Raw genomic sequence first — 26,248 nt, forward strand, 5'->3', positions numbered from 1 at the left:
ACATCACATATATATATTAAACTATTATCTTCTAGTTGCTTTTTTCTTATTGTCACTTTACTACGTTCCATTATATCTATGATAGTGAAACGACTACTGACCAGCATGGCTGCTAAGAGTAATATGGGAATGGATCAGATTCATATCAATAATCTGGCATTACAGACAATTTGTGGACCTGATCTATGGACTAGAGTCGCACCTCAACATTGTAAAATATCGCTGACGATCAATACTGATTTCGCTAAATGTTCTGCTACAGATGATTTAAAATATTCATTAAATTATGCTGTATTATGTAGAGACATTACAAATCATGTTGACTCAAAGAAGAATTGGGGTCACATTGACACATTATCTAAATCCATCTTTAACTTTATTAGTGAGAAATATCAACAAAGTATTGATTCAATGAAAGTGACATTAAAAAATGAAGATTGTCATTTAAGAACAAAGAACATTGAAAGTGTTATACAGAGTAATAATGTAGAGATATTGAATATTAGAAACTTGGAATTATTTGCCATCATTGGTATTTTCAATTTTGAAAGATTACAACGTCAAAAAGTTTCATTAGATCTATCGATCAAGAATAAAACTCTTAATGCAGAACAATCATTGAATATTCGACCAATTATTGATGACGTTGTAACATATGTCGAACAATCCGATTTTAAAACAGTAGAAGCGTTGATCGAATCAGTTGCAAAAGTAATACATCAAACTATGGAGACAGATATAATTATGTCCCATTCCGAATTAATAGATATCGCTGTTAAAGTGACTAAATTGAGTGCAATAACTGATACGGAAGGTGTTGGTGTGAGCTGTGTACGTAGTGCAGAACAATTGAAAATACTAGAACCGATTGATATATTACATAATAACACAAGGGGAGAGACGTTATTATATAACAATTCACAGAATAAGGAAAATGTAGACATTCAAACAATTAACAATGGAAATTGGGCAAAAGCATATTTAGCATTTGGATCAAATATAGGGAATAGAATGGATTATATTAGACAGGCCTTGGAATTGTTGAAAAATGCACCGGGAATTAAGTTCACTGCTGTATCATCTGTGTTTGAAAGTGAACCTATGTACTTCACAGAACAAGATCAATTTTTAAATGGTTGTATCGAGGTGTCGACAAGTTTAACACCTGCTGATCTATTGAAACTTTGTAAGAAAATAGAATACCTGGAATTAAAGAGAACGAAAGATTTTGAGAATGGCCCAAGATCCATTGATCTAGATATCATATTATATTACGATGCAGAAGGTAATGCTGTGCAGATCAATGCCACTGATTTAGTTATACCTCATCCACGGATGTTAGAAAGAACGTTTGTATTAGAACCCCTATGCGAATTACTACCTCCTAATGTAACTCATCCATTGACTATCGAACCATTAGTTGACCACTTACAACAGATATACGATTTAAACAAACCCGAAGATGTATTATGGAAAGTCATTCCCTTGAATAATAGTGCCAAACAATCGAAGATAGATAGATTTCTAAAATTTAAGAGTGTCTTGAAACGTGCTGAACTTACACAGACAGATAATCGTGTTACAGTTTCTCCAACTTATGTTATGGCAATCATGAATACGACTCCAGATTCCTTTTCTGATGGTTCTCGAAATTATGCCGATATAGAAGGTCAATTATCAAAAGTCAAAGACATATGTGATGATGTGTTGAAACATTATGAAAATGTCATTATCGATATCGGTGGCTGTTCTACTAGACCAAATTCTAAGCAAGCTACAGAAGAGGAAGAACTCAAGCGTACCATCCCATTGATTGAATTGATAAGAGATTCCAAAGATTTACCTCAGGACAAAATCATATTATCTATTGATACGTATCGTTCCATAGTTGCTGAGAAAGCAATCAAGGCTGGTGTGAATATAATTAATGATATATCTGGAGGAAGTTTTGATAATGAAATGTTTAATACTGTGGCTAAACACCCTAATGTCGCTTATGTACTTTCTCATATTCGTGGTGATATTTCATCAATGACTCAAAACGCCCAATATAACACGAAAGATGAATATATTCCACCAAACAGTATTGATTACATTGATAACAATGAATGCGATGCTTCAAATAAATATATGAATCTAACCAGGATCATTGGATATGAGATGAGTGAACGATACTCCAAGGCCTTAGAAGCTGGCATACAACGTTGGCAAATAATTTTAGACCCAGGTCTTGGATTTGCTAAAAATTTGAAAGAAAATATAGATGTCATTAAACAATTGCCATTGCTGAAAAATTATTCTGTTTATAATGATAAATCAGCTTTGTATGTGAATTTTAGGAATCTTCCAGTGTTGTTGGGACCATCCCGTAAAAAATTTATTGGTACAATAACTCAAGATGAGAATCCAATTGATAGAGACTTCGCTACAGGTTCTTTAGTTGCTGTAAGTATTGGTTATGGTACGGATATCATTAGGGTGCACAATGCCAAGGAATGTAGCAAATCTGCGATTCTTGCTGATACTATATATAAACGTATATAGAAAAAGTTGAATATATCAGAAAACTCCAGAAAAATACTCGATAAAAACTCTTTAAATTACATATAAAAATATACATATATCTATATATGTACAATAAGGAAAGATAACACATAAATGAAGAAAAGAACGATAATCAGTAATTAACTTCTAACATGTTAGTTTAATCCATCTTAATAAATACATTTGTGAAATATTACATTTTAAAAAACTTCAGAATGTCTCTCTATTAGATAGATACTTTCTAAACAACATATAAATAAAGAGACATATGAAAAGCAATAAGGAAATAACATAGTATTAGAAAATAAAATAAAATAAAAAATTGAGACTTTGAATATATCTATTTACAATTAATCATTTCAAACTATTTAATTTAGTTTGGACAGTCCTTGGAGATGTGACCAGTTTGGTTACAGTTGTAACACAAAGCTTCGTTGGAACAATCCTTAGCCAAATGACCAGATTCACCACACTTGTAACACTTGGACTCAGAACCTCTACAATCTCTAGCCATATGGTTTGGACCACCACACTTGTAACAAGTCATTTTAGAGTTACCACCTCTACCACCTTCTCTTGGCTTTCTTGGTTCTGGACAGTCCTTGGAAATGTGACCAGTTCCGTTACAGTTGTAACAACGTTGAACGGTACATTCACTTTTGACATGACCGGTTTCACCACAGTTGTAACATTGTTTGTTATCTAGACTCTTTGGTTCGGTACATTCAGTTTGTAGATGACCTGGCTTACCACAATTGTAACATAGTCTTTCGGATTCACAGTTTTCAGCAAGGTGGCCAAGTTTACCACACACGTAACAAGCTTTTTGAGACATCTTCTTATATAATCTGTTTTGGGTTGTATTTGAACAGAATGTAATAGTTAGTTAATATATATATATATATTTACAAACAGTACAATACAAGTTTAATTATTCTTTAATTGCTGTTAAAAATGCATATTCATCGTTCGTTCCTGATAGTGGACCGTAACACAGAGCGTTACATACAACGGTTTACACCAGTGCTCTCAGTTCTCTGTTAGTTTCCCTCATCCAAGCATTGCCACCAGTTGCTTATTGGAATATTAAATTTTCACTTTTTCCTTCTCTGTTGTTCAAAGTTATTTCTTCAGCGTGAGAAAGAAAATGACGGCGAAAAATTTATTTCATATCGAGAGGATTCTTTTTCGACCATAATTGAACTGGTTCGTGGCTGGTGATGTATCGTGATGCATCGTGTTGTACGATGTGGGGAAGATATTACATTGGTCAAAAGTATACTGAATCTTGACTCAAGTGATAACGAAGGTATGCTATAATTAGTTCTATCATTTTAGTTATATGTATCCGTTTATTCTGAAGCGTATTTACAACTAGTGTGGGTTAATGCAAGGGGAGTCAATATTGATCCTTCTTCTTACTACATTAATTGATTCAATCTAGTTCAACATCGGCAACCTGTAAACCGAATTCTTTTGTCTTTTGAAACAGTTCAAATACTCTTTCCTTCACGTCTTCTTCATATTCGTCTTCCTTGGGTTTTATATTCATCTCGGACATGCATAATGCTGTCAATACTTCTGGTGCCAGGACGTATCTACAAAAGTCTTCGACACCCCACCATCTTAATACAGGGGACTTGTTTCTTGTAAAGTTAGATTTATATTCGGTAGCGATTATCTGTCCAACAATATATTGTCTCATTAGACCATAATATCCAGCAAAGAAAAAAGTGAGATCCAATCTTCTCATTTCTGTAGTAGAAAGTATTGAATTTGTTGATTCGTTAGATATTTGTTTTGCCTTTGAATAATAACCTGATTGAAGGTCCCCATTAAGTATATCTAAAGCAATCCCCAAGAACGGTTTACTTCTTTCATTAATATCCTTCAACGATATTACTGGTGGTAAGTTATATTTTTCTGTAAAATGGGTCTTCAACTTTTGTATACTTTGCGGTGAATTACTAAATGAGAGTCTTTTGTTTAGTTTCTTAATAGATTTCCTATTTCTTTTTACAGTTTGGGCTAAAGAATATACATCTTTGTCACCACTGTCATCATCACTACTCTCATCACTATCAAGATTAAGTCCAGCTTTCTTGATTGGCGACTCATGTTTGAATATCGGTATATCTGGAACACTTTCAATCAATACTATATTACTATCATTCATTGTTCGTTCTTTAATTTTAAAGGGACATTCTTGGGGTTTCTTTGTTACTGTCACCTCTTTCTTTTCAAGTTTATTGACCAAAGGTGTGTTCAAGAAATCCATAGATATTTTACTAGTTAATTGATTCCCCAAGTGATCGTCATCACTTGAAAATCCACTAGATACTTCATTATCTGAAGTAACTCTATTACCATCATCCGTTGTCGTTTTGATTTTCTTTGAGGCCTTTGGAGATTGACGACCACCTCTCTTCATAGCTTTCAGCTTACTATCATTTCTTTGAAGGTATGCTTTAAAGTTCAATTTCCTTGGTTCCCCGGGAGTCATCGTCTTTCACGTTCTAGTTACGATATTTGTTTGGAATAGTATTCTGGAAACAAAAAATAATCCTAGACCTTTCTGTGTCAATTTCACAATTGAATATTTCCTTTCCGATTTAATGATTAACAGATAATATATATGCTTCAGTAACTTTTATATTCAAACGGTACTTTGTGCTCATCGCAGTCATTGAAGCTATATAACTTTTTCATCTTGCCAGCAATTAAGCGAATATAGAATAAATTACTATTTTTTTCTAGATATCATATTTTCTTGCAAAGAATCAATGGTACGATTCGAATATATATATATTAGAACCAGTAGGTAGAATCAAATAACGTTAGTAAGTTCTAAAATTATATTCGAATTCAAATAAGATCATTCAATTGATTATACAAATAACAAGCACAGCACTTTTCACTCTTTTCTTAGCATTGCGTTGAATAAAAAGACAAGATATAAGAAATCCATACAAAAATAATGAGTGAAGACCAAATAAAATTCTTAGAGAAACGTTCTATGACCGTTGAACTCTCTGAAGATATTACGAAAGCCTTCCTTTTAGAGACCCAAGAAAAAAAAAACATAGAAAATATTGAAGATGAGAGATATACTCACGTATTAACCCACTCTAAATCTCGTTTTGCCCCACCTATTAGTCCAAACGAAATAATTACATTGAAATTCCATCATTCTGGGAATTATTTTGCCTATAGTAGAGTTGATGGGTCTTTGAATATTTGGAACTTTCCTTCTGGAAGTGGTAGACTCTCTCGAGAGATTCAATATACATATGTTCGCGACTGTGTTAATTCTGAAAGAGTAGCGACTGATTTAAGTTGGAATCCTCAAGAAACCAACCAATTGGCTGCTGCTTCCAATTCTAATGAAATATTAATTTGGAATCATGACGCTTCTAAAAAAACGATTGTTAAACTAAAAACATTATTTATAAAAAGTTTTAAAACTAAAATTAACCAATGTTTATATGACCCTACTGGTAAATGGCTTTTAGGTACAACCAAACAAGAACTGCTATACTTATTTAATGTCAGAAATGAATATTCACTAGATCTTACATATAATTTATGGGAAAAGTTAGGATTTCAAAGTTCAATAACATCTATTTCATGGAATAACTCTGGGTCTCATATATTTCTGGGACTGAAAGATGGTAAAATTATCATCTTACAAATTAAACAAAATAATGACGTCCTAGACTTTGACTTGGTCTTCGAAATTGATGCTCATAGAAGTTCTATCAATAATTTGAAAATGGACCCTTGCGGTAGGTTTGTTGTTGCAGGTAGTGCTGACGGTACATGTTCGGTTTGGGATACAATTAATCTTTCTTGTATTCATGTTATCACAGATTTGAATGCAGCAGTGGTTTCATTAGATGTTAATAATCTAGGGAAAGTTTTGGCCATTTGCACAGGCGATGATAACATATTCTTTTATGATACAAATACTTTTAAAATGATAGAACAAAGAACTGTTGAGTTTTTACGTTCAGATGCAATTGTTAAATTTCATCCAAATAGATCATGGTATGTTCTGTCTAGTAAAGGGGATACTTTACAAAATTATATAGCAAGTTCCGATGATGAATTAAAATATTGGAAAGCAAAATATGAGAATAATCTGCATGTAGTTCGTAATGGTAAATCTACTTCGAACACAACGAAGAGTACTCCACCAAGTCGTGGACCTACCAATAGAAAAGTTATAAAAAGTAGAGATAGACATACCAACACTAGAAGGCATGGCGAAATACCTAGAGGTACAAGATACAGCAATGACTAAGCCGTATATAATATTTGCATGTAATATTTGTACTATTCATTATTTATGTTATATTTACATGTTTCTTCTAAAAAGATTGATAAAACCTCTGCAAAGAATAACCAAAGGTTTCAGAAATGAATATATACATACTTGTAATGGGGTGTTTATTATCTCCCTTGAAACTGTGAATATTTTGTTTCTTAATTTTTCAATAGTCATAAACATGATATCTATTTAGTTAACAAATACTCAGTTAGTTGGAATTGGTCCTTGTTTAGTTTCTCTGCTATTTCTTTCTTCGTTAACCAGGCATATTCTGTTATATCGTTTTTCGAGTCATTGGCAATATTAAATTTACCAGCCAATATATGAGACTTAATAAAAAAATCACAAGAGCCATCTTCACTCTTTATCACCCCAGCAGGTTTTTTTGACACGGTCCATGTGTTTATATTGTCACCACCTATCGTTCTTAGTCCATTTTCTGCAACTGTATCAAGTGATGCGCCATCTTTCATCTCAAACTTTGGGAAATTCCAACCAGTTTTCTTGTAGTTAACCAAAAGATATAGTGTGTTTCTCAATCGTCTCTCTAAACTAGATTTATCGCCAGATTCATCTGCGGTAGTTATTATAGGATTCTTCTCAACAGGTCTAGTAATGTTTGACCCTTCCCCTCCCTCATTCTGCGGTAGAATAACTTCTTGAGCTTTACTTCTCTCTCTACCATGCTGAATATCAGGGACACCCTTTGGATACCAGACATCTGGGTTCTTAATAATAGGCTTCTTTTGAACACTCAAAAATTTATGCTCAGAAAGAGTACCTTTTTTAAAGTAATGATAGGCTGGAAATGTCCACATCATTCTTCTTTCTAATTGGTTCTGGTAGTCATGATATTGTTGCTCTATTTTAGTTTGTTCAGGTACCACTAATGGGATTCTTGATAATATAAGGTTTGCCCTTATTGGCACAGCTTTTCTAAATGTAGCCTTAGCTGGAGCACTCATCCTGGCGATCTATATATGTGATAGTGTCTGGGATAATCGTATATATTTCAGAAAATATATCTTGCACTGATTATATATAGAGAAACTAATAAAGGTTTGTCGCTAAGTTATCTTCTTTTAACAGACTCTCAAATTCTACGAAATTCCCTTTGTTAGGGTAGTGAAGGTAACTCAAAATTGTTTAATCAACCTTTAAGTTTTCTGGCTTCACGCTCTCCGAAAGAAATGAATTTACCAAAACTAAAACACATTACAACGCAAGAAAAAAGATTCTGAGGTATACCGGGTAATTATTAAAAAATAAAGTTTGTTCAGTTCGTTAAAGCACCACGAAAGCTGACTAGATCTAACTAGAAGTTCTGAATATAATTAACTAACGATGATTACTATTTCTTCTTCGGTTTATATATATATATATATATATCTATATCTATTTATTTATTTTTTACATAAGAATGTTGTTGAGCCCTGAATTTGTTCAGCGTTGTTGTTGTTGATTGATCATGCTCATTAAGGAATTCAATTGAGCAGTTGGATCAACATTACTTTGGTTTTGAGGAGGTGGATTAGTTTCTTGGATAGGATAGCTGGAACCCTGAGGAATTGGAGGTGATGTCATTTGTGGTGGGTATGCATTTGGTGGTTGAGAAACCATATTGTTGCCAAACATATCGATTTGACCTTGTTGTAATTGTGGGGGTGGTGGAGGAGCACCATACATTTCTTGAGGTGGCATATGTTGCATGTTACCATACATGTTTTGTTGTTGATGAGGAGGTGGTGGTGCCTTATATTGCATACTATTAGAAGTTGGTCCGTTCGCATTAGTATCAGTTGGCATCTTTTGAGACATGGACTTTGATGAAATACCTTCACCAACCACAATATCAGGCTCCTCGAATGCGATACCTGGAACTAATGGTTGGCCACCTGTACCACCCCATTCAGCTTCGACAGACCATTTTTTGTCAGCGTCAGTCAACCTATGAAGTGGAATGTTACTACTACCACTTTGATAATCACAACAATCTCTTGGTCCAAAGCCAACACCCCAACGGGTTCTTAATGCTAAAGCACCATCTTTATTGAAATTCATGAAGGCATTTTCAGCTTCACGTCTTGAATAAACTTTAACAAATGCATGTTTTCTACTATGATTCAAAATAACACTCTGAACTTCAGCAAATGGCTTTATTAAACTAGCTAAATCCCATTCTTTCATATGCATTGGAACACCGCCGATGAACAAAGTTCTTGAATATACTTTAACCGTATCAGGTGGGAGGGTGTTATCATAGCTGATAGGTTTTGGACGATAATGAGGATTTTCCGGCACGTTAGATTCATCGGGATAAAGGTGATGGTTATTAGCACCAAAACTTTGATTAGGTCTTAAACCACCATAATTTGAACTATTGGAATCGTAACCCATATTATTATTATTTTGAGATGAGTAACTTTGTGGCTCATCTCTTCTTGGTGATCTAGATCTTGTCCTTTTTGATTGCTTCTCTCTCTCACGTCTACTACCATATTCCGTGGTTCTATGAACATGAACTTTACTATCAAGATTTTTTTCTTCGTTATTTTTTCCTTCCATATCGTTGAATTTGTTATTCATTTCGTTTAAAAGTTGTTCTAATGCATGTTGTCTTTCTACTGGATCTGTAGAAGTAATTAGATTTGGTACAAAGAATTGTGGCAATGATGCAGTGTCGTACTTCTGGATGTTAGACAAGATATATTGAGCTCTTTCCCTTGGAGTGTCAGGTAATTCTTCACCTGAGTCATTAGTGGTAGATGACAATTGATTTACAGGTTTTGTTGGAGCCTCCATGCTAAAACATTTAGCTCTAACAGCATTTAGATAACCTTTTTGGAACAGACCAGATCTATCCCAAATATCGATTAACATACGTATTTTTTCCTTGTAATCGTCATCACTTTTATTAATACCATCTACTAATAATTCTTGTATAGCTTCGCCCAAGGTGTAAACACCATGAGCATAAGATCCGACAGGTGCGGTAGGTTTAATGAATTGGTCTTTGGCTCTTGCCTCGTCCAGATAAATTCTACCAATGGAATCAATAATATAAAGAGCACCCAATTTATGGGTATTACTGCAATTATGAGCATATGTGATGATTGACTTCATTAATTGGTCTTCATCTGAGACATGTTCAAGTGCATAACTAGTTAATTTTTTAATACGGGAGCCAGAAATACCGGACTTTAAGTCCTTAAAAGAATTCAAAGTATTTTGAAAGTCTTCAAAATTTTCAATAGTACTCATTTTGGTTTCGTTTTGTTTATTTTATTTTTTTACTTTATTAAGTATGTTATACCAAAGAGAAGCGAATTTCTACGATCAGATTTTGATGAATAAATGAAGAAAATAAAATAAAAAGCTTTGTTTGTGTTTTACTTCTTAAATATATTTGTTTTCCTTGTTACACTTTCTTTTTTACCTTCTTTCAATTAAGTTCAATACAATTATAATATTACACTGCTGAGATAACGAAAATATAGAGAGAAGGGGAGAAAATAAAGCTAAAAGGTGTAAGTGTTCTATTCCTAATCTTCTTATAAGTAAAATAAACTGAATTAAGGCTTAAATATTTATCTACTGATACTTCTAAGAAAAACCACTAACAATAAATAATCTTGTTCCAAAAAAAATGTACAATTAAACTTCGTATGAATGAATTACTTCGGATAAGTTTTAAATTTATAGCTTTTCCAATTTTAAAAAAAGGGAAGAATGCTGTTCTACTATTTTTTTCAAGAAACTTCAATCCGACGGTCCCTTTTATATGTTTTTTTTTTTGCTTTAGTCGAATTTCTTCTTCCCTTTTTTTTGAACCAACGGGACAGAGAGCGGAAATGTTTGTTTGTTTGTTTGTTTGTTTGTTTGTCCTTGTTATGGACAATTTGGAGTTGTTAGCCCTAGAAAGTTAGAATATTAGGGTTTTATTGTCTTCTGCCCTCCTTTGGAATTAATACATGATGAGGTTTCCTATATTTTAATAGACGCCAAAGGAAGTGGACAGTTAAATTCTCGACAACGAAGGAATAGATGCATTAAATAAACGTCCTTTTGATTTCTTATTTGAAGTGTAAGGATTACATGTTGTTGTTGTTTTGAAAGTACCAAGTCATTTTATTTTTTTTAATTAGAATTGTAATGAGTTCGGTATATAAATTGTCAATTCAAGGTATCAGATCCTTTGATTCAAATGATCGTGAAACTATTGAATTTGGGACACCGTTAACCTTAATTGTGGGTATGAATGGGTCTGGTAAGACTACCATTATTGAATGTTTGAAATATGCTACTACAGGTGATTTACCACCGAACAGTAAAGGTGGTGTCTTTATTCATGATCCTAAGATTACCGGTGAAAAAGATATTAGAGCTCAGGTGAAATTAGCATTCACCAGCGCTAATGGTCTGAATATGATCGTCACAAGAAATATTCAATTATTAGTTAAACGGAATACTAATACATTCAAGACTTTGGAAGGTCAATTGGTCGCAATTAATAAGATGGGTGAGCGTACTACATTAAGTACAAGATCTGTCGAATTAGATGCTCAAGTTCCTTTATATATGGGTGTTCCAAAGGCTATCCTAGAATATGTTATATTTTGTCATCAGGAAGATAGTTTATGGCCATTAAGTGAACCTTCAAATCTGAAGAAGAAATTTGATGAAATCTTTCAAGCAATGAAATTTACTAAAGCGTTAGATAATTTAAAAACGATTAAGAAAGATATGGCGGTGGATATTAAATTATTAAAGCAATCAGTGGAACATATGAAACTTGATAGAGATAGATCAAAGGCAACAAAGATTAACGTTTATCGATTGGAGGCAAAAATAGGTGAGTATCAAGAAGAAGTAAATGAAATCGAAAAACAATTAAATATATTGACAGAAAAATCTGATAAACTATTTAAATCTAATCAAGATTTCCAGGAAGTATTATCAAAAGTTGATAATTTAAAGACTTTGAAATCTATAACAGAAAATGATATTAATAGAATTAAACAATCAGTAGAAATTATCGATCTCCCAACGTCTGAAATTGAAAATCTACTGGAGAATTTCTCTAATACAATAGCTGAAAAGGAAATGGAAATTAAAGGTATAGAAGAAACTATTCAAACTGCTAAAAATTCAGCGGCTCGTCTTCAGTCATCTTGTAATGAATTACTTGCACGCCAAGGGGTGTTAAAGGCTAAAGAAGATTCTTATCATAAAAATTTAGATGATATCAAAATTCTAAAGAAAGATGTGGCTAATATCTACCAGCTAAATGATGAAGAGACTAATTTAGATCATTTTATGACAAATCTAAAACAACAAAAAACTAATTTAACAACTGACCTTAAAGAATTCTCTCAGAAGACAAACAAGGAGATTGATCATCTTGAAACACGACTGAATGATATAACATATAAGAGCACAGTATTACAACAAAAAATCGATTATAATGTATCTGATAAAACGAAACTGGAATCCAAAATATTAAGTCTGAGTAAAGAAGTTCCCACCATTCGTTACAGTTCTGAAGATCTTCTGAATGAAAAAGATAGCCTTGACAAATTAAATGCTGATCTAATATTAATGGAGAAGGAAGATGTTATTGAAACAATTACATCTCAAATAAAAGAAAAAAATGATAGAATAATTGCATTGGAAAAGGAATTTGAAATTATTCAGAACAAGTTAACAAAAACAAGTGAACAATCAGAAATTTTTGCTAAATTGGGTCTTGCCAAAGAATCTTTAAAAGAAAAGCAAAGCATATATCAAAGTATAATAGAAAAATTAAAAATAGATGAAAATTTTAAAAATTGGGGTTTAGTAATTAATGATGATCTTGATCTTGATTTCAAGAAATTTTTCATTGAGTTACAAAAGAAGGTAGCTATTTCTAATAAAGATTTCCATGAGAAAGATAAAGCATTCAATGAATCGAAATATCAGCGTAATAATTTCCAGGAGGAGATCGTCCGTAACAACCAGTCGATTACAAAAATAACACTTCAAATAGAAGAATCATTACCAGAAAATTGTTCGATTGAGGACTATGACGAAATAATCGAAGAGTCTGAGTTATCCTATAAAACCTCACTTGAAAATTTGAAAATGCACCAGACAACATTGGAGTTCAATAGGAAGGCTCTTGATGTTGCTAGAGAAAAAGATTGTTGTTATTTATGTAGTCGAAAATTCGAAACTTCAGAATTTAAATCTAAAGTATTGTCTGAACTTAAACAAAGGACGGACGCTAAGTTTGAAGTTACTTTAAAGGAAATTGTTCAAGAAGAAAAATTGACTCTTGAGGAATTAAGAAGCTTGGAAAAATATGTTGTCCAATTAAAATCATTAAAACAAGCAAATTCTATTGCTTCTGATAAATTGAGTGAAATTGAACAGAAAGTCATTGAATTAGAAGAAGGTAAACGTAAAGCTGAAGAAGAGGGGACTAAACTAAAGAACGACAAAGAGCATGCAGAAAGTGTGCTACGGCCATTGGTGGAAAGATTTATAAATCTCAAGCAAGAAATTTCACGTTTGGGCAAAGAATCTGACTTACTAACCAACAAATTGGAAGCATACAAAAATTCAGACGGTTCGGTACAGTCTGTGAGTGAACTTCAGGCAGAACAGCGTAGTAGTAACAATGAAATGAGACAATTGAGGTCTGAAATAGCTAACTTACAGGATTCTAGAGAAATAAGAAACAAGAAACATAGTAAATTGGTAGATAATATTAGGGAAAAAACCTCAATTATAGATGATATTGAAAGAACCTTATCGAATGCTAACACCTTAGCCGCCGAAATTGAGAAAAACAAAGAAGTTTTGGTAAACTTGGAGAGAGATATTATACGGTTAAAAGGAGAATGGCAGAAATTTCAAGAACAAAAGTTAAAGGAAAAGGATTCCCTTGCTGAAACAAAAAATATTATCAGTAAAGACCTTGACTTTAAAAGATCTCACCTTTCCAAGTTTGAAACAGATATAAATAGATTTTCAGAGTTATTGAACGCAATCCTGGATTATGAAAAATCTGGAGTTAATGCATTGCCAGAATGTGTGCAACAGTATAACGATATAAATGCTGAACTAATGACAATCAAAACAGATATTGATGGAACTTATGATATGTTAAATATAAAGAAACAAAAAATTAAGGATTCTAGCAATGAGCAAAGGAACATGAGAGATAATATAGAGCTTCTTAAAATGGTCGCAAAATTGGAAGTTATTAATTCCCAAATTGGAGAACTAGATGTTCAAAATGCAGAATCTGAAAGAGAAACATACCAAAGAGAGAGTTCTCGTTTAAGAAACGAATATGAAAAACTTACTTCGGAAAATGCAGGAAAACTGGGTGAGATAAAACAACTACAAAACCAGATTGAATCACTGAAGCGTCAATTGCGTTCAGATTATAAGGATATTGATGATAAATATCGTAAAGAATGGGTAGAGTTACAAACTCGGACATTTGTCACAGATGATATTGATACATACTCCAAAACATTAGATAACGCAATCATGAGATATCATGGATTAAAAATGGAGGATATCAATAGAATTATTGATGAGTTATGGAAACGAACTTATAGTGGGACAGATATAGATACAATTAAAATCAGATCGGACGAGGTTACTAACACTACTAGGGGTAAAAGTTACAATTATCGTGTAGTGATGTATAAGCAAGATGCGGAGTTAGATATGAGAGGGAGGTGTTCAGCAGGTCAAAAAGTGTTGGCGTCTATCATTATTCGTTTAGCTTTATCTGAAACGTTTGGTATTAATTGTGGTGTGATTGCGTTAGATGAACCAACCACTAACCTGGATGAAGAAAATATTGAAAGTTTAGCTAAGTCATTATCCAATATTATTCAATTTAGAAGGCATCAAAAGAATTTCCAATTAATTGTTATTACTCACGATGAGAAATTCTTGAATCATATGAATGCATCTGATTTTACGGATCATTTCTTTAAAGTCAAGAGAGATGATAGACAAAAATCTCAAATTGAATGGGTTGATATTAATAAGGTTACTGAATATTAGTATCGTATGATTTTTTTAATTTTTTTATTTTTTTTAAAGTTAATATTTTTCAACCCAAATGAAATTCTTATATTTATAACAAATTATAAAATATATAAACAATTGGTGAATGTAGTTAAATAGAGCAATAAGTTGAAACTTCTATACAACTCGGCCTGAATGAAACTATTGAGAATTATTATAATGGTTATGTAAATTAACGCATAATTCGATATATTCTAAACAAACAATAAGCTAATGATATAACGTACAAAATATATATCGAACTATGACATATTTCTCGTACTTTATATCAACTATATCTAGTCATAATATTTAATTTTATACCCTCATAATTAATACCAACATGACAGATATTCTATTAATTTTTTATAATATACAGTACGTAAATATAACAAGACCAATTTAAATAAAAATAAAAATAGCTAGAACGTAAAATATAATTTTATGATATGCTCAACGTCTTGGACCTCTGCCTCTTCTAACCATTTCTGGTAATTTAAATGGAACCTTGAAAGTAGCAATCTTGTATGTATTGGCAGCACTCTTTGCAATACCAAAAGCGTCTGCTTGAGCAACAGTAGCACCTTTAACAATAGCACCAAGAACTCTAAACAAAGCAACAATCTTGGATGGTTTTGTATTTAGCTCTTGAGCCAATGGGGATACTTCCACTATGAAGTTATCCAAATGCATAATGATGGTTAGAATATAACACAACAATTTATCCTCATGTTGAGGGTCGATGAAGAAAGAGCGATCCTTAGATCTACCAAATTGACCTGGTCTAGCCAAAGTAAATTTATCTAGAACACCATCAATTAAAGTCTCGGGTGGAGAATTCAATCTCTCTAGTAGTTTCACTTTATTACTAACTCTTCTGTTGCTGTAAACACCTAGCAATAGAGACAAATAGTATAGTAGTTGTAATTTTGGTAATTGAGTAGGTTGTGTAAAGATTGGTAATTTCTTAGCAATATATTTTGAAGAGAATGGAAAGGATTCCAATTTCTTCTCTACGTCTGTTTCCTTTAATAGATGTCCCACACGAATAAATTGCATTTCGTATTCAGATATTATATTCTCTACAGGATATATTTGTTCAACATCAGTGGCATCAACATTAGCCAATGGGGTAGGTCTATCGTTAGAGATGGTTTCCTCCAATTGTTGTCTAGTTGGTAGATCTTTAGAGGCAGTTCTCACAGCGTCTACAATATCAACAGCAACACCAGATAATTTATCAGCATCAATACGATTTCTCTCCAAATCAGCAATGGCCTTTTTGGCTCTCTTTGTACCGAAGGCTTCACCTAAAGCGTTTCTTAAGACAGAACCTCTGACATCCGCATTCTTAATAGATGGTCCTCTCAAATTCTTGTTAGCCTTGGAGATAACTTTGGAAACTAAGATAGGAGTCTTGTATAATTGAACTGTATTCTTCTTAGCGTTATATATAGCCACAACAGATTGGTTAGACTTAGCTAAGTCATCAGTAGTACCTTCGTATTCTAATCTTCCATTCTCACCATGCAACATGTAGTCCTTCTTAGAGGCCTTCTTACGGTACAATTCGAATTTAGTCTCAACTGGGGCTTGGAATCCCTTGAAGAAAGAACCAATCGCTAGAGAGTCACTTTCTTCTACAGAATCAACCTGGATTTCATTAATAGATCTCTTGGACATTTTCGTAATAGGAGTAGAAATATGTAACTTGTTTTGCTGATAGCGGGAACAAAACAAATAATTCACCAATTATCTAATACTATAAGTAATATATCCTTTTCAACTATAGGTTGTGTACTAGATAGCATGCATTTCCATTTAATCGATGAGATGCCTCATCTCTTTAACAGTCCAAATTTCAAATTTTTCAATTTTTTTTCACGATAAAATTTTTATTTTTCACAATTCTAAGAAATAACTGCACAGGAAAAACTTTACGGTCGCGTACAACATGATATCCTATTGTACAGCCCAAAATGAAGCGAAAGCTGCTTAGCTCAAACTGAAAAATTTTCTGCTAATTGATGAAACTTCTTTGTATGTGTATATCGCTCTCAGTGCAGTGAGTTTTGGCGTGCTTCTGCTTTACCTAGCTTGATGATGGATGGATGTATTGTGTGATTTCCACGTTAGTACACATCATTAGGTTTACGTACAGCATTAAGGAAAGTTTGGCACTGAAATTCTGTCAGCATTATTAGTTATTACTCACGTATATCTGGGTTTCGAGATATACGTGAGATTATATTTATATATCTCTTAGTAACTGGGTTTTTTAAATAGTTGAAATTTGTATCGTTTGTTACATTTCTTTATTACATCTAGTATTATTTTATTATTAGTTGTTTCTTTCAAACTATATGTCTCATTGCCGATCACTATACAAGTTAATTGTAAGAAGGATGTCGTCTACAGTAGAAACTGTCAACACTAAAGTGGTTCAACCTAAATGGAATGTACCTGAACCACAACAAACAAAACCTGTATTGAAATTATACAACTCTTTAACCAGAACCAAGGTCCCTTTTGTTCCATTATCTGGTACAAAGACTGTCAGTTGGTACTCTTGTGGCCCTACAGTCTATGATGCGTCTCATATGGGTCACGCTAGAAACTATGTTTCCATCGATATAAATAGAAGAATCATGAGTGAATATTTCGGCTATGATATCAAATTTGTACAAAATGTTACTGACATTGATGATAAGATTATTATTAGAGCCAGACAAAATTACTTATTTGATAATTTCATTAAGGATGTCACCACCATTGACGAAGCTATAGTGTCAAAGGTTAATGATGCGATCGTGGCATATATCGTAAAAAATCTAAATGATCAATTGTCTCGTGTTGATGAATTTGACAAATGGGTTGCAGGTTTAAATATCGAAACTGAAAAGGTAAACAATCCAAAATTCCCAATGCATATTACTGCTGTCACTAATGCTATCACAGCATTAAAGGAGAAATCTAATGATGTCACTCAGTTTTTCACTCTAAGTAAAGATGTCCTAGTTCCAATACTTGATAAAGAATTGGGTGCTACTGTGAACGACCCAGAAGTGTTCCGTAAATTACCTGCATATTGGGAAAATGATTTTAACAACGACATGGCCCAATTGAACGTTACTCCACCAAGCGTTACTACCCGTGTCTCTGAGTATGTTCCAGAGATTGTTGAGTTTGTTCAAAGGATTATTGATAATGGATATGGGTACGCCACAGATGATGGTAGTGTCTATTTCGATACTGTCGCATTTGATTCTAGTGATAAACATAGTTATGCCAAGTGTCAACCGTGGAATAAAGGTCAATTAGATCTAATTGAAGATGGTGAAGGTTCCTTGTCTACAAACACAAAAGAGAAAAAATCCAAAAATGATTTTGCATTATGGAAGGCATCGAAACCAGGTGAGCCAGAATGGGAATCCCCATGGGGTAAAGGTAGACCAGGGTGGCACATTGAATGTTCCGTAATGGCTAGTGATATATTGGGTAGTGAAATTGATATTCATTCCGGTGGTATCGACTTGGCGTTCCCCCACCATGATAACGAATTGGCTCAATCCGAAGCTTGTTTCGATAACGAACAATGGATTAATTATTTCCTACATACTGGCCATTTACATATCGAGGGCCAAAAGATGTCCAAATCTTTGAAGAATTTCATTACCATTAAGGAAGCACTAAATAATTATTCTGCTAGACAACTAAGATTAGTATTTGCTTCAGCTCAATGGAATAACCAACTTGATTTCAAAGAGAGTCTTGTGAATGAGGTAAAATCCCTTGAAACCTCCTTTAATAATTTCTTCCAAAATGTTAGAGCTCTACAATCTGATAATTCTCATAGACAGGAAGGTATGTCTCACAACATCTCCAAGAAATTTACATCTTTGGAGACCAAATTGTTAAACGATTTACAATCCACACAAGAGAAAGTTGACATCGCATTCTGTGACAATTTAGCTACCGCACAAGCCATCAAAGCTTTAAGTGATATGGTCACTATTACAAACTCATACATTTCGACAGTTGGTAACGATCTGAAAATCGAACCTGTTTTGGATGTTTGCAAATATATCACCAAAATCTTGAATATCATTGGTTTCCAAGGTCGTCCTGATAGTTTGGGTTGGGTCAATGCGTCTGCTTCCAGCAAATCTACTGGTTCCGTTGAAGAAGTTGCAATGCCATATGTCAAGGTTCTATCTACCTTCAGAGACAATGTTCGTTCCTTGGCCATTGAAAAGGCTCCTTTATCTGAATTTTTGAAATTAACTGATTTTGTAAGAGATAATGACTTATTAAAATTGAATGTTTCGCTAGATGATAGAAATGGACAATCTGCTTTAGTGAAATTCTTGACTGATGAAGAAAAACTAGAAATTGTTAAGTTTAATGAAGAAAAAGAGGCTAGAGAAGAAGCTAAGAGATTAAAGAAATTACAACAACAGAAATTAAAAGAACAAAAAGAACAAGAGAGAAAGGAAAAAGCTAAAGTATCGCCTTTAGAGATGTTCAAGAATAACGAATTATATTCAGCATGGGATGAAAATGGTTTACCAACAAAGGATAAAGATGGTAATGATGTTACTAAGAGTATGACCAAAAAATTAAAGAAACAATGGGATCAACAAAAGAAGTTACATGAAGAATTCTTTGGTTCTGTGAACTAAATAATTTGAAACTAATATATTAACAATTGTATAAATATAATCTAATATAAAGTAATAGTGAACGCTTATGTTTCAAATCTATTGATTGTAGTTAGCATATACGTAATATTTATTCTCATTATAGGCACTAGACGAAACGGACAAATCAAAGTCCCACTGTTAAACCAAGAAAATGGAAAGCTAAAAAATATGAAATTTTGGTATATATATATATGCACACAAGGTAATATAAAAGCAAATCATCACATATTTAAAAGAACTTGAGTTCATTACAGTTTGAATATAAACAGTGTTTTTTGATCAATTATACAGACAAGTAATTCAGGTGGAAACCATATAAATAGTGCTGCAAAGAAATAATAATCCAATTGTTATTGTTGTAAAGATGGATGAAGAAAATAAAGAAATTTCTGAAACCTTTTTAGAATTAGCTAAAAATGAATTAAAGATAGAATCTATCGATAAAGAAGTTGAACAATATAAAATTAGAAAGATGGAATCTGTATATAATGAAAGAGATACATTAATTGAGAAAATTCCATCATTTTGGAAAATTGTCCTTTCACAACATTTAGATTTTGCAAATTATATAAGAGCATCTGATTTTAAATATATTGATGCAATAGACAAAATTACGGTAAAATATGCATCTGATATAGAGAAGATTGGTAGTTTCTCAATTACGTTCCATTTTAATGAAATAAAAGATGATTTCCCAGCTCAAATAATATCTAAAAATTTCAAATTAATGAAAAACGTACCAGACCAAAAGAAATCTGGACAAGACAACGAAGAAGAAAATACTGAGGAGACTAAATTTGATGAAATAGAACTTGAAGAGAAACTAACCAGTGAAATAAGTGATGTTCAATGGCCAAAGGAGTATAATTCAATCAATCCTGATTTGATTAAGGACAAAAAGAGTCCCGAAGGGAAAAAGAGTTATAGACAAGGAATGAAATCCTTTTTTGGTTGGTTCAGATGGACAGGATTAAAGCCTGGTAAAGAATTCCCACATGGTGATTCATTAGCCACTTTATTGAGTGAAGATCTATATCCATATTGTGTTAAATATTACACTGAGGCACAAAGGGATTTTGCCGATGAAGATTCTTATTCTGATGACACTTCGGAAGAGGGTATTGATTTAAGTGAGGAAGAACAAGACAACGAGGAACCTGCCAAGAAGAAAATCCATACTTCTTAGATATATGTATGTAGTTGTTGAATAATGATAAATTATTATATTATCCTTTTTCTTTCAGTAATCGAATGAATTAGAAGAAGGTTTAATTTTAATTTTAATTTTATTTTTATTTATAGATGATGATGATTTCTTTGATATTTTATTCTTTTGTTGTTTCTTCTTCTGTTTAGATACTTTTTTAAATTTACTCATTGGATCCTCATTTGAATAATCAAATTTTGGTTTCTTAACCATTACTTCTTCTTCTTCTTCCTCATCTTCTTGTTTATTTTTATTAATTACTTTAATATCTAATTTTTTTTGACCTAACAAATATTCTTCATTTTCATCTTTATTCATTCTTTCATCATACATCCATTCCAAACCATTTTTCTTCTTTAATAGTGAAGTACTACTATCTTGAGAGATTAATGATTGTAATTCATTATCCTTCTCTAATTCTTTTTGTCTTTCTTTGAATTTTTGTTCTTCAATTAATAAATCTTGTTCAGTATTCCAAACTTTTTTCCTATTCTTCATTAACTTGGGATTCCAAGATTTCAATAAATTAAGATCCCCAGCAGCCATCGTTAAAAACTGGTTGTAGTCTTGGAAAACAAATGAATATAATATCTTTTGCTTGTGTATTGTTACATAGTTTCAAAAAAAAAAATTGAGAATTATTATAATGGTTATGTAAATTAACGCATAATTCGATATATTCTAAACAAACAATAAGCTAATGATATAACGTACAAAATATATATCGAACTATGACATATTTCTCGTACTTTATATCAACTATATCTAGTCATAATATTTAATTTTATACCCTCATAATTAATACCAACATGACAGATATTCTATTAATTTTTTATAATATACAGTACGTAAATATAACAAGACCAATTTAAATAAAAATAAAAATAGCTAGAACGTAAAATATAATTTTATGATATGCTCAACGTCTTGGACCTCTGCCTCTTCTAACCATTTCTGGTAATTTAAATGGAACCTTGAAAGTAGCAATCTTGTATGTATTGGCAGCACTCTTTGCAATACCAAAAGCGTCTGCTTGAGCAACAGTAGCACCTTTAACAATAGCACCAAGAACTCTAAACAAAGCAACAATCTTGGATGGTTTTGTATTTAGCTCTTGAGCCAATGGGGATACTTCCACTATGAAGTTATCCAAATGCATAATGATGGTTAGAATATAACACAACAATTTATCCTCATGTTGAGGGTCGATGAAGAAAGAGCGATCCTTAGATCTACCAAATTGACCTGGTCTAGCCAAAGTAAATTTATCTAGAACACCATCAATTAAAGTCTCGGGTGGAGAATTCAATCTCTCTAGTAGTTTCACTTTATTACTAACTCTTCTGTTGCTGTAAACACCTAGCAATAGAGACAAATAGTATAGTAGTTGTAATTTTGGTAATTGAGTAGGTTGTGTAAAGATTGGTAATTTCTTAGCAATATATTTTGAAGAGAATGGAAAGGATTCCAATTTCTTCTCTACGTCTGTTTCCTTTAATAGATGTCCCACACGAATAAATTGCATTTCGTATTCAGATATTATATTCTCTACAGGATATATTTGTTCAACATCAGTGGCATCAACATTAGCCAATGGGGTAGGTCTATCGTTAGAGATGGTTTCCTCCAATTGTTGTCTAGTTGGTAGATCTTTAGAGGCAGTTCTCNTATTGCAATTGATATATATATATATATATATATATAGAGAGAGAGAGAGATTGGTTGTGTGTTTACTAATATTACATTGATGGGCGGTCGGAATCAAGTGAGTTGACAATAATCGTTGTATATATAGAGAGACTTACGAATCTTGTTTGCAGTATATTTGACAACCCCTATTTAAGGTTTCTTGTTTCATGTATTAGCTCGAGTAAATAAAACTACTTGTTTGACGGATATTTAGGAATACAACTATCCTGTAACAGTTATATAAACATATATATATATATCTATGTGTGTGCATGTGTGTGTCTCACTCTTTCAAGAATGATGCATTGCGCCTTACCGTTTATCCTATTTATCTATTTCTTACGAGAGAGAGATATGACTTTGTTTTTCTCTATGGGGTTCCCTTTTTCATAAAGTACGAGAAAACAAAATAGGAGCAAAGCTTAAATTATTTTTATATTTACACGTTCAATATTATAAATATAGTTAAACGTGAAAATAAATACATGGATATAGATACACACAATCAATTGAACTCTAATCCTCAGTTTTGTTGAAACGTATATGAGTATTTAAAATTTTATTATATTATTCTTTTTTGACCTCAAAATTATACAAATAACGCAATATAACAATGTCAAAGATAGAAGCTAATTTACAGAAAGCCTTGAAAAAAGCTTGCTCTATCGAGGAAAGCGCTCCAAAGAGAAAACATTTGAGAACTTTAATCGTTTACACTTGGGATCACCATTCTTCTACAGAAGTCTTCGAAGCTTTGAAAGCGTCACCTTTTGTCAATGATGAAGTACAATTGTTCAAATCTTTGATTGTCCTACATAAAATTATTCAAGAAGGTCACCCTTCTGCTTTGAAAGAAGCGATAAGAAACAGGGAATGGATCAGATCCCTTGGAAGAATCCATTCAAGTGGCTCGGAATATGGTACTTTAATTAGAGAATATGTTAGATATTTGGTATTGAAACTGGATTTCCATTCTCATCATAAAGGGTTCGACAACGGAACATTCGAATACGAAGAATACGTTTCATTAGTCTCTGTGGCCGATCCGGATGAAGGGTATGAAACTATATTGGATTTAATGTCCTTACAGGATTCTTTAGATCAATTCGCTCAAATCATTTTTGCTTCAATTCAATCAGATAGAGGAAATTCTGAATGTAAAATATCCTCGTTGATTCCAATGATTGCAGAATCGTACGGTATTTATAAATTTATTACTTCAATGCTAAGAGCAATGTATAGAGAATTGAATGACCCTGAAGGTGGAGACGCGTTACAACCTTTGAGAGAACGCTACGAACAACAACATAATAGACTCTTTGAATTTTATGCCGATTGTTCCTCAATTAAATATTTGACTACTTTGGTTACAATCCCGAAATTACCAATGGATTCTCCAAATGTCGAATTGGCTGCTACTGAGAATAATGAAGATCATAATAGAACCGAGATTAAATTCGAAAAGAAAGAAATTCATCGTCAACCTTCTCCAATTAAGTCTCCCCCAAAATCAATGGAACCTTCAAGAACAGCAAGTAGTTCTGTGACAAACCCAATGTTGGTGGCATCAAACACTAGTATGTCGGCATTGATTCCAACTGCAACTGCAGCAGCTGCAATGATGCCCTCGATGACTGCTCAAATGCCTCAAGATTATTGGGTTAATCAACAACAACAATATATGAATGAACAAGCTCAATTGGAACAAGAACGTCAAAGACAATTAGCAGAACAACAATCTCAACAGCAACAATTCCAACAACAATTACAAAATGCCCAACAGGAGATGATGCAATTGCAAGTACAACAACAATCACAACATCAAAACGATCTATTGGCGTTGACTGATCAATACCAAAAGGATCAAACTTTGCTACAACAATACGATCAACGTGTTCAACAATTAGAAAGTGAGATTAATACCATGAACGAAAATGCTACTAAACAACTTTCAAATAAGGATGAACAGATCGAATCATTGAGTAAACAATTAGATATGTGGGAGAAGAAATATGAATCATTGGCTAAGTTGTATTCTCAATTACGTCAAGAACATTTGTCATTACTTCCACGTTTTAAGAAATTACAAATGAAGGTTAGTAGTGCTCAAGAAACAATGAAACAGAAGGATCACTTTGAACAAAAAAATAAACAAAAGGACTTACAAATGGCCCAATTGATCAAAGAACGTGACAGAGCAAGAGTGGAAAATGATAGACTACAAGTACAACTAAGTGATGTTTCCTCAAATCAAAATAATCAACTTACTACTCAAGCACAAGAGAAAATTAGTTCTATTTCCGAAAATAAATTAAAGCCAATGATGGATGCCGTCTTGGAAAATAGTATGACAAATATACAGGAAGCCATTTATACCCTAGATGCTCCTTCAACTTGGTCAGGTACAGCTATTGATCCAACATTTTTATTGTCTCTAATAGAAAATTGTTCAGAGAGAGCTACAGATTTTGCTACAAGTTTTAATGATTTAATTGTGGATGGTGAAATTGAAGGTGATCAAATTACAGTTGTTTTAAATATAAGTGATTTTAGTTCATCAATAACTACCTTACTATCAAACTTCAAAAATGTAGCTGCAACAATAGATGCACAGGGTGATGACTCGGAAAATATAGTAGCACTAGTCAAGAGATGTGGTAACGAAGCCAAGTATTTTTTCGAGGATTTATTGTCTGAAAACCTCGATGGTAAAGATGATGAAGAGAAGACTGATATCGTCATAAATGCAAACGTCGACATGCAAGAAAAGTTACAAGAATTATCTATCATGATTGAACCATTTGTAAAGGAACTATCACAGGCTTCAGAGAACAATCCACATCAAGAATTAGTTGACACAGCCAATAACTTAGAGAAATCTTCTCAAAATCTACGTGTGAATATAGATGTCAATGTTCCAAAACCATTGTTGTCAATGGCTTTGGCTATCATTGATGCTGTTGTGTCTTTAGTCAGATCTGCTGTAGAATGCCAAAATGAAATTGGTAGTACTACAGAACTAGGCTTAAAAGAATTTTATAAGAAAAATCATCGTTGGACCGAAGGTCTAATATCTGCAGCTAAAGCTGTAGCTAGTGCCACAAATACTCTGATCAACATTGCTGGTAATTTGGTCAATTTAGAAGGCTCAGATTCTCTAGAAGAGTTTATAGTGGCCTCCAGAGAGGTTGCCGCCTCAACAATTCAGTTGGTTGCTTCATCCAGAGTTAAAACATCTCTACATTCTAAAGCACAAGAACAACTCGAACTTTCATCAAAGGATGTCAGTGGTGCATGCAAAGCTCTTGTTAATTATATCATGGACAAAACGAAGACGAATTCCGAGAAAGATCAACAACCAGTGAACTTCAGCTCTGAATATGCCGTCAAAAGTGCTGAAATGGAACAACAAGTTACCATTTTAAAATTAGAGCAATCTTTGAATGTCGCTAGAAGAAGACTAGGTGACATAAGAAAACATGCTTACTATCTACAAGACGATGATCAACCAAACTGAGAAAAAATACTCTCTTTTCCTAACACTTTTACCTTCCAATAGAAGAAACTTTAGCAAAATAATGTCATACACGTTCTATTGATTTAATGTATTTTTGTGTAACTATTCTGTGTATTAGTAATATTATTTAATAATCCTTAGATGATTCATGGTTATTATTATTATTATAACTTATATCATTACTA

At 32.8% G+C, this 26,248-nt stretch overlaps 12 protein-coding genes across 12 annotated transcripts; 6 read left to right on the top strand and 6 right to left on the bottom strand.

Annotated features, from left to right (window-relative positions):
- Positions 1 to 78: 78 nt before the first annotated feature.
- On the top strand, positions 79 to 2,544 carry FOL1 (trifunctional dihydropteroate synthetase/dihydrohydroxymethylpterin pyrophosphokinase/dihydroneopterin aldolase FOL1; the record flags this gene model as incomplete). Its single annotated transcript, XM_041549735.1, has 1 exon — positions 79 to 2,544. One exon carries the CDS (start codon positions 79 to 81, stop codon positions 2,542 to 2,544), a length of 2,466 nt encoding a protein of 821 aa, XP_041405669.1.
- A 373-nt stretch (positions 2,545 to 2,917) lies between these two features.
- GIS2 (mRNA-binding translational activator GIS2) lies at positions 2,918 to 3,379 on the bottom strand (the record flags this gene model as incomplete). The annotated part of the gene is made up of 1 exon (XM_041549736.1): positions 2,918 to 3,379. One exon carries the CDS (start codon positions 3,377 to 3,379, stop codon positions 2,918 to 2,920), a length of 462 nt encoding a protein of 153 aa, XP_041405670.1.
- A 600-nt stretch (positions 3,380 to 3,979) lies between these two features.
- On the bottom strand, positions 3,980 to 5,047 carry RTC4 (Rtc4p; the record flags this gene model as incomplete). Its single annotated transcript, XM_041549737.1, has 1 exon — positions 3,980 to 5,047. One exon carries the CDS (start codon positions 5,045 to 5,047, stop codon positions 3,980 to 3,982), a length of 1,068 nt encoding a protein of 355 aa, XP_041405671.1.
- A 474-nt stretch (positions 5,048 to 5,521) lies between these two features.
- On the top strand, positions 5,522 to 6,847 carry TEX1 (Tex1p; the record flags this gene model as incomplete). Its single annotated transcript, XM_041549738.1, has 1 exon — positions 5,522 to 6,847. The coding sequence occupies one exon, from the start codon at positions 5,522 to 5,524 to the stop codon at positions 6,845 to 6,847; it is 1,326 nt and encodes a 441-aa protein (XP_041405672.1).
- A 212-nt stretch (positions 6,848 to 7,059) lies between these two features.
- Positions 7,060 to 7,839, bottom strand: MRPL17 (mitochondrial 54S ribosomal protein mL46; the record flags this gene model as incomplete). The annotated part of the gene is made up of 1 exon (XM_041549739.1): positions 7,060 to 7,839. One exon carries the CDS (start codon positions 7,837 to 7,839, stop codon positions 7,060 to 7,062), a length of 780 nt encoding a protein of 259 aa, XP_041405673.1.
- A 478-nt stretch (positions 7,840 to 8,317) lies between these two features.
- Positions 8,318 to 10,135, bottom strand: NRD1 (Nrd1 complex RNA-binding subunit; the record flags this gene model as incomplete). The annotated part of the gene is made up of 1 exon (XM_041549740.1): positions 8,318 to 10,135. The coding sequence occupies one exon, from the start codon at positions 10,133 to 10,135 to the stop codon at positions 8,318 to 8,320; it is 1,818 nt and encodes a 605-aa protein (XP_041405674.1).
- Positions 10,136 to 11,026: 891 nt separating this feature from the next.
- On the top strand, positions 11,027 to 14,944 carry RAD50 (MRX complex DNA-binding subunit; the record flags this gene model as incomplete). The annotated part of the gene is made up of 1 exon (XM_041549741.1): positions 11,027 to 14,944. The coding sequence occupies one exon, from the start codon at positions 11,027 to 11,029 to the stop codon at positions 14,942 to 14,944; it is 3,918 nt and encodes a 1,305-aa protein (XP_041405675.1).
- Positions 14,945 to 15,400: 456 nt separating this feature from the next.
- RPA49 (DNA-directed RNA polymerase I subunit RPA49) lies at positions 15,401 to 16,630 on the bottom strand (the record flags this gene model as incomplete). The annotated part of the gene is made up of 1 exon (XM_041549742.1): positions 15,401 to 16,630. The coding sequence occupies one exon, from the start codon at positions 16,628 to 16,630 to the stop codon at positions 15,401 to 15,403; it is 1,230 nt and encodes a 409-aa protein (XP_041405676.1).
- A 680-nt stretch (positions 16,631 to 17,310) lies between these two features.
- CRS1 (cysteine--tRNA ligase) lies at positions 17,311 to 19,629 on the top strand (the record flags this gene model as incomplete). The annotated part of the gene is made up of 1 exon (XM_041549743.1): positions 17,311 to 19,629. The coding sequence occupies one exon, from the start codon at positions 17,311 to 17,313 to the stop codon at positions 19,627 to 19,629; it is 2,319 nt and encodes a 772-aa protein (XP_041405677.1).
- A 385-nt stretch (positions 19,630 to 20,014) lies between these two features.
- On the top strand, positions 20,015 to 20,836 carry VPS75 (Vps75p; the record flags this gene model as incomplete). Its single annotated transcript, XM_041549744.1, has 1 exon — positions 20,015 to 20,836. The coding sequence occupies one exon, from the start codon at positions 20,015 to 20,017 to the stop codon at positions 20,834 to 20,836; it is 822 nt and encodes a 273-aa protein (XP_041405678.1).
- A 54-nt stretch (positions 20,837 to 20,890) lies between these two features.
- On the bottom strand, positions 20,891 to 21,403 carry CWC25 (U2-type spliceosomal complex subunit CWC25; the record flags this gene model as incomplete). Its single annotated transcript, XM_041549745.1, has 1 exon — positions 20,891 to 21,403. The coding sequence occupies one exon, from the start codon at positions 21,401 to 21,403 to the stop codon at positions 20,891 to 20,893; it is 513 nt and encodes a 170-aa protein (XP_041405679.1).
- Positions 21,404 to 23,159: 1,756 nt separating this feature from the next.
- SLA2 (Sla2p) lies at positions 23,160 to 26,063 on the top strand (the record flags this gene model as incomplete). Its single annotated transcript, XM_041549746.1, has 1 exon — positions 23,160 to 26,063. One exon carries the CDS (start codon positions 23,160 to 23,162, stop codon positions 26,061 to 26,063), a length of 2,904 nt encoding a protein of 967 aa, XP_041405680.1.
- Positions 26,064 to 26,248: the final 185 nt, after the last annotated feature.

The sequence above is a fragment of the Maudiozyma barnettii genome (assembly GCF_903064755.1).
Source record: "Maudiozyma barnettii strain CLIB 1767 genome assembly, contig: KABA2_03, whole genome shotgun sequence".
Lineage (NCBI taxonomy): Eukaryota > Fungi > Ascomycota > Saccharomycetes > Saccharomycetales > Saccharomycetaceae > Maudiozyma > Maudiozyma barnettii.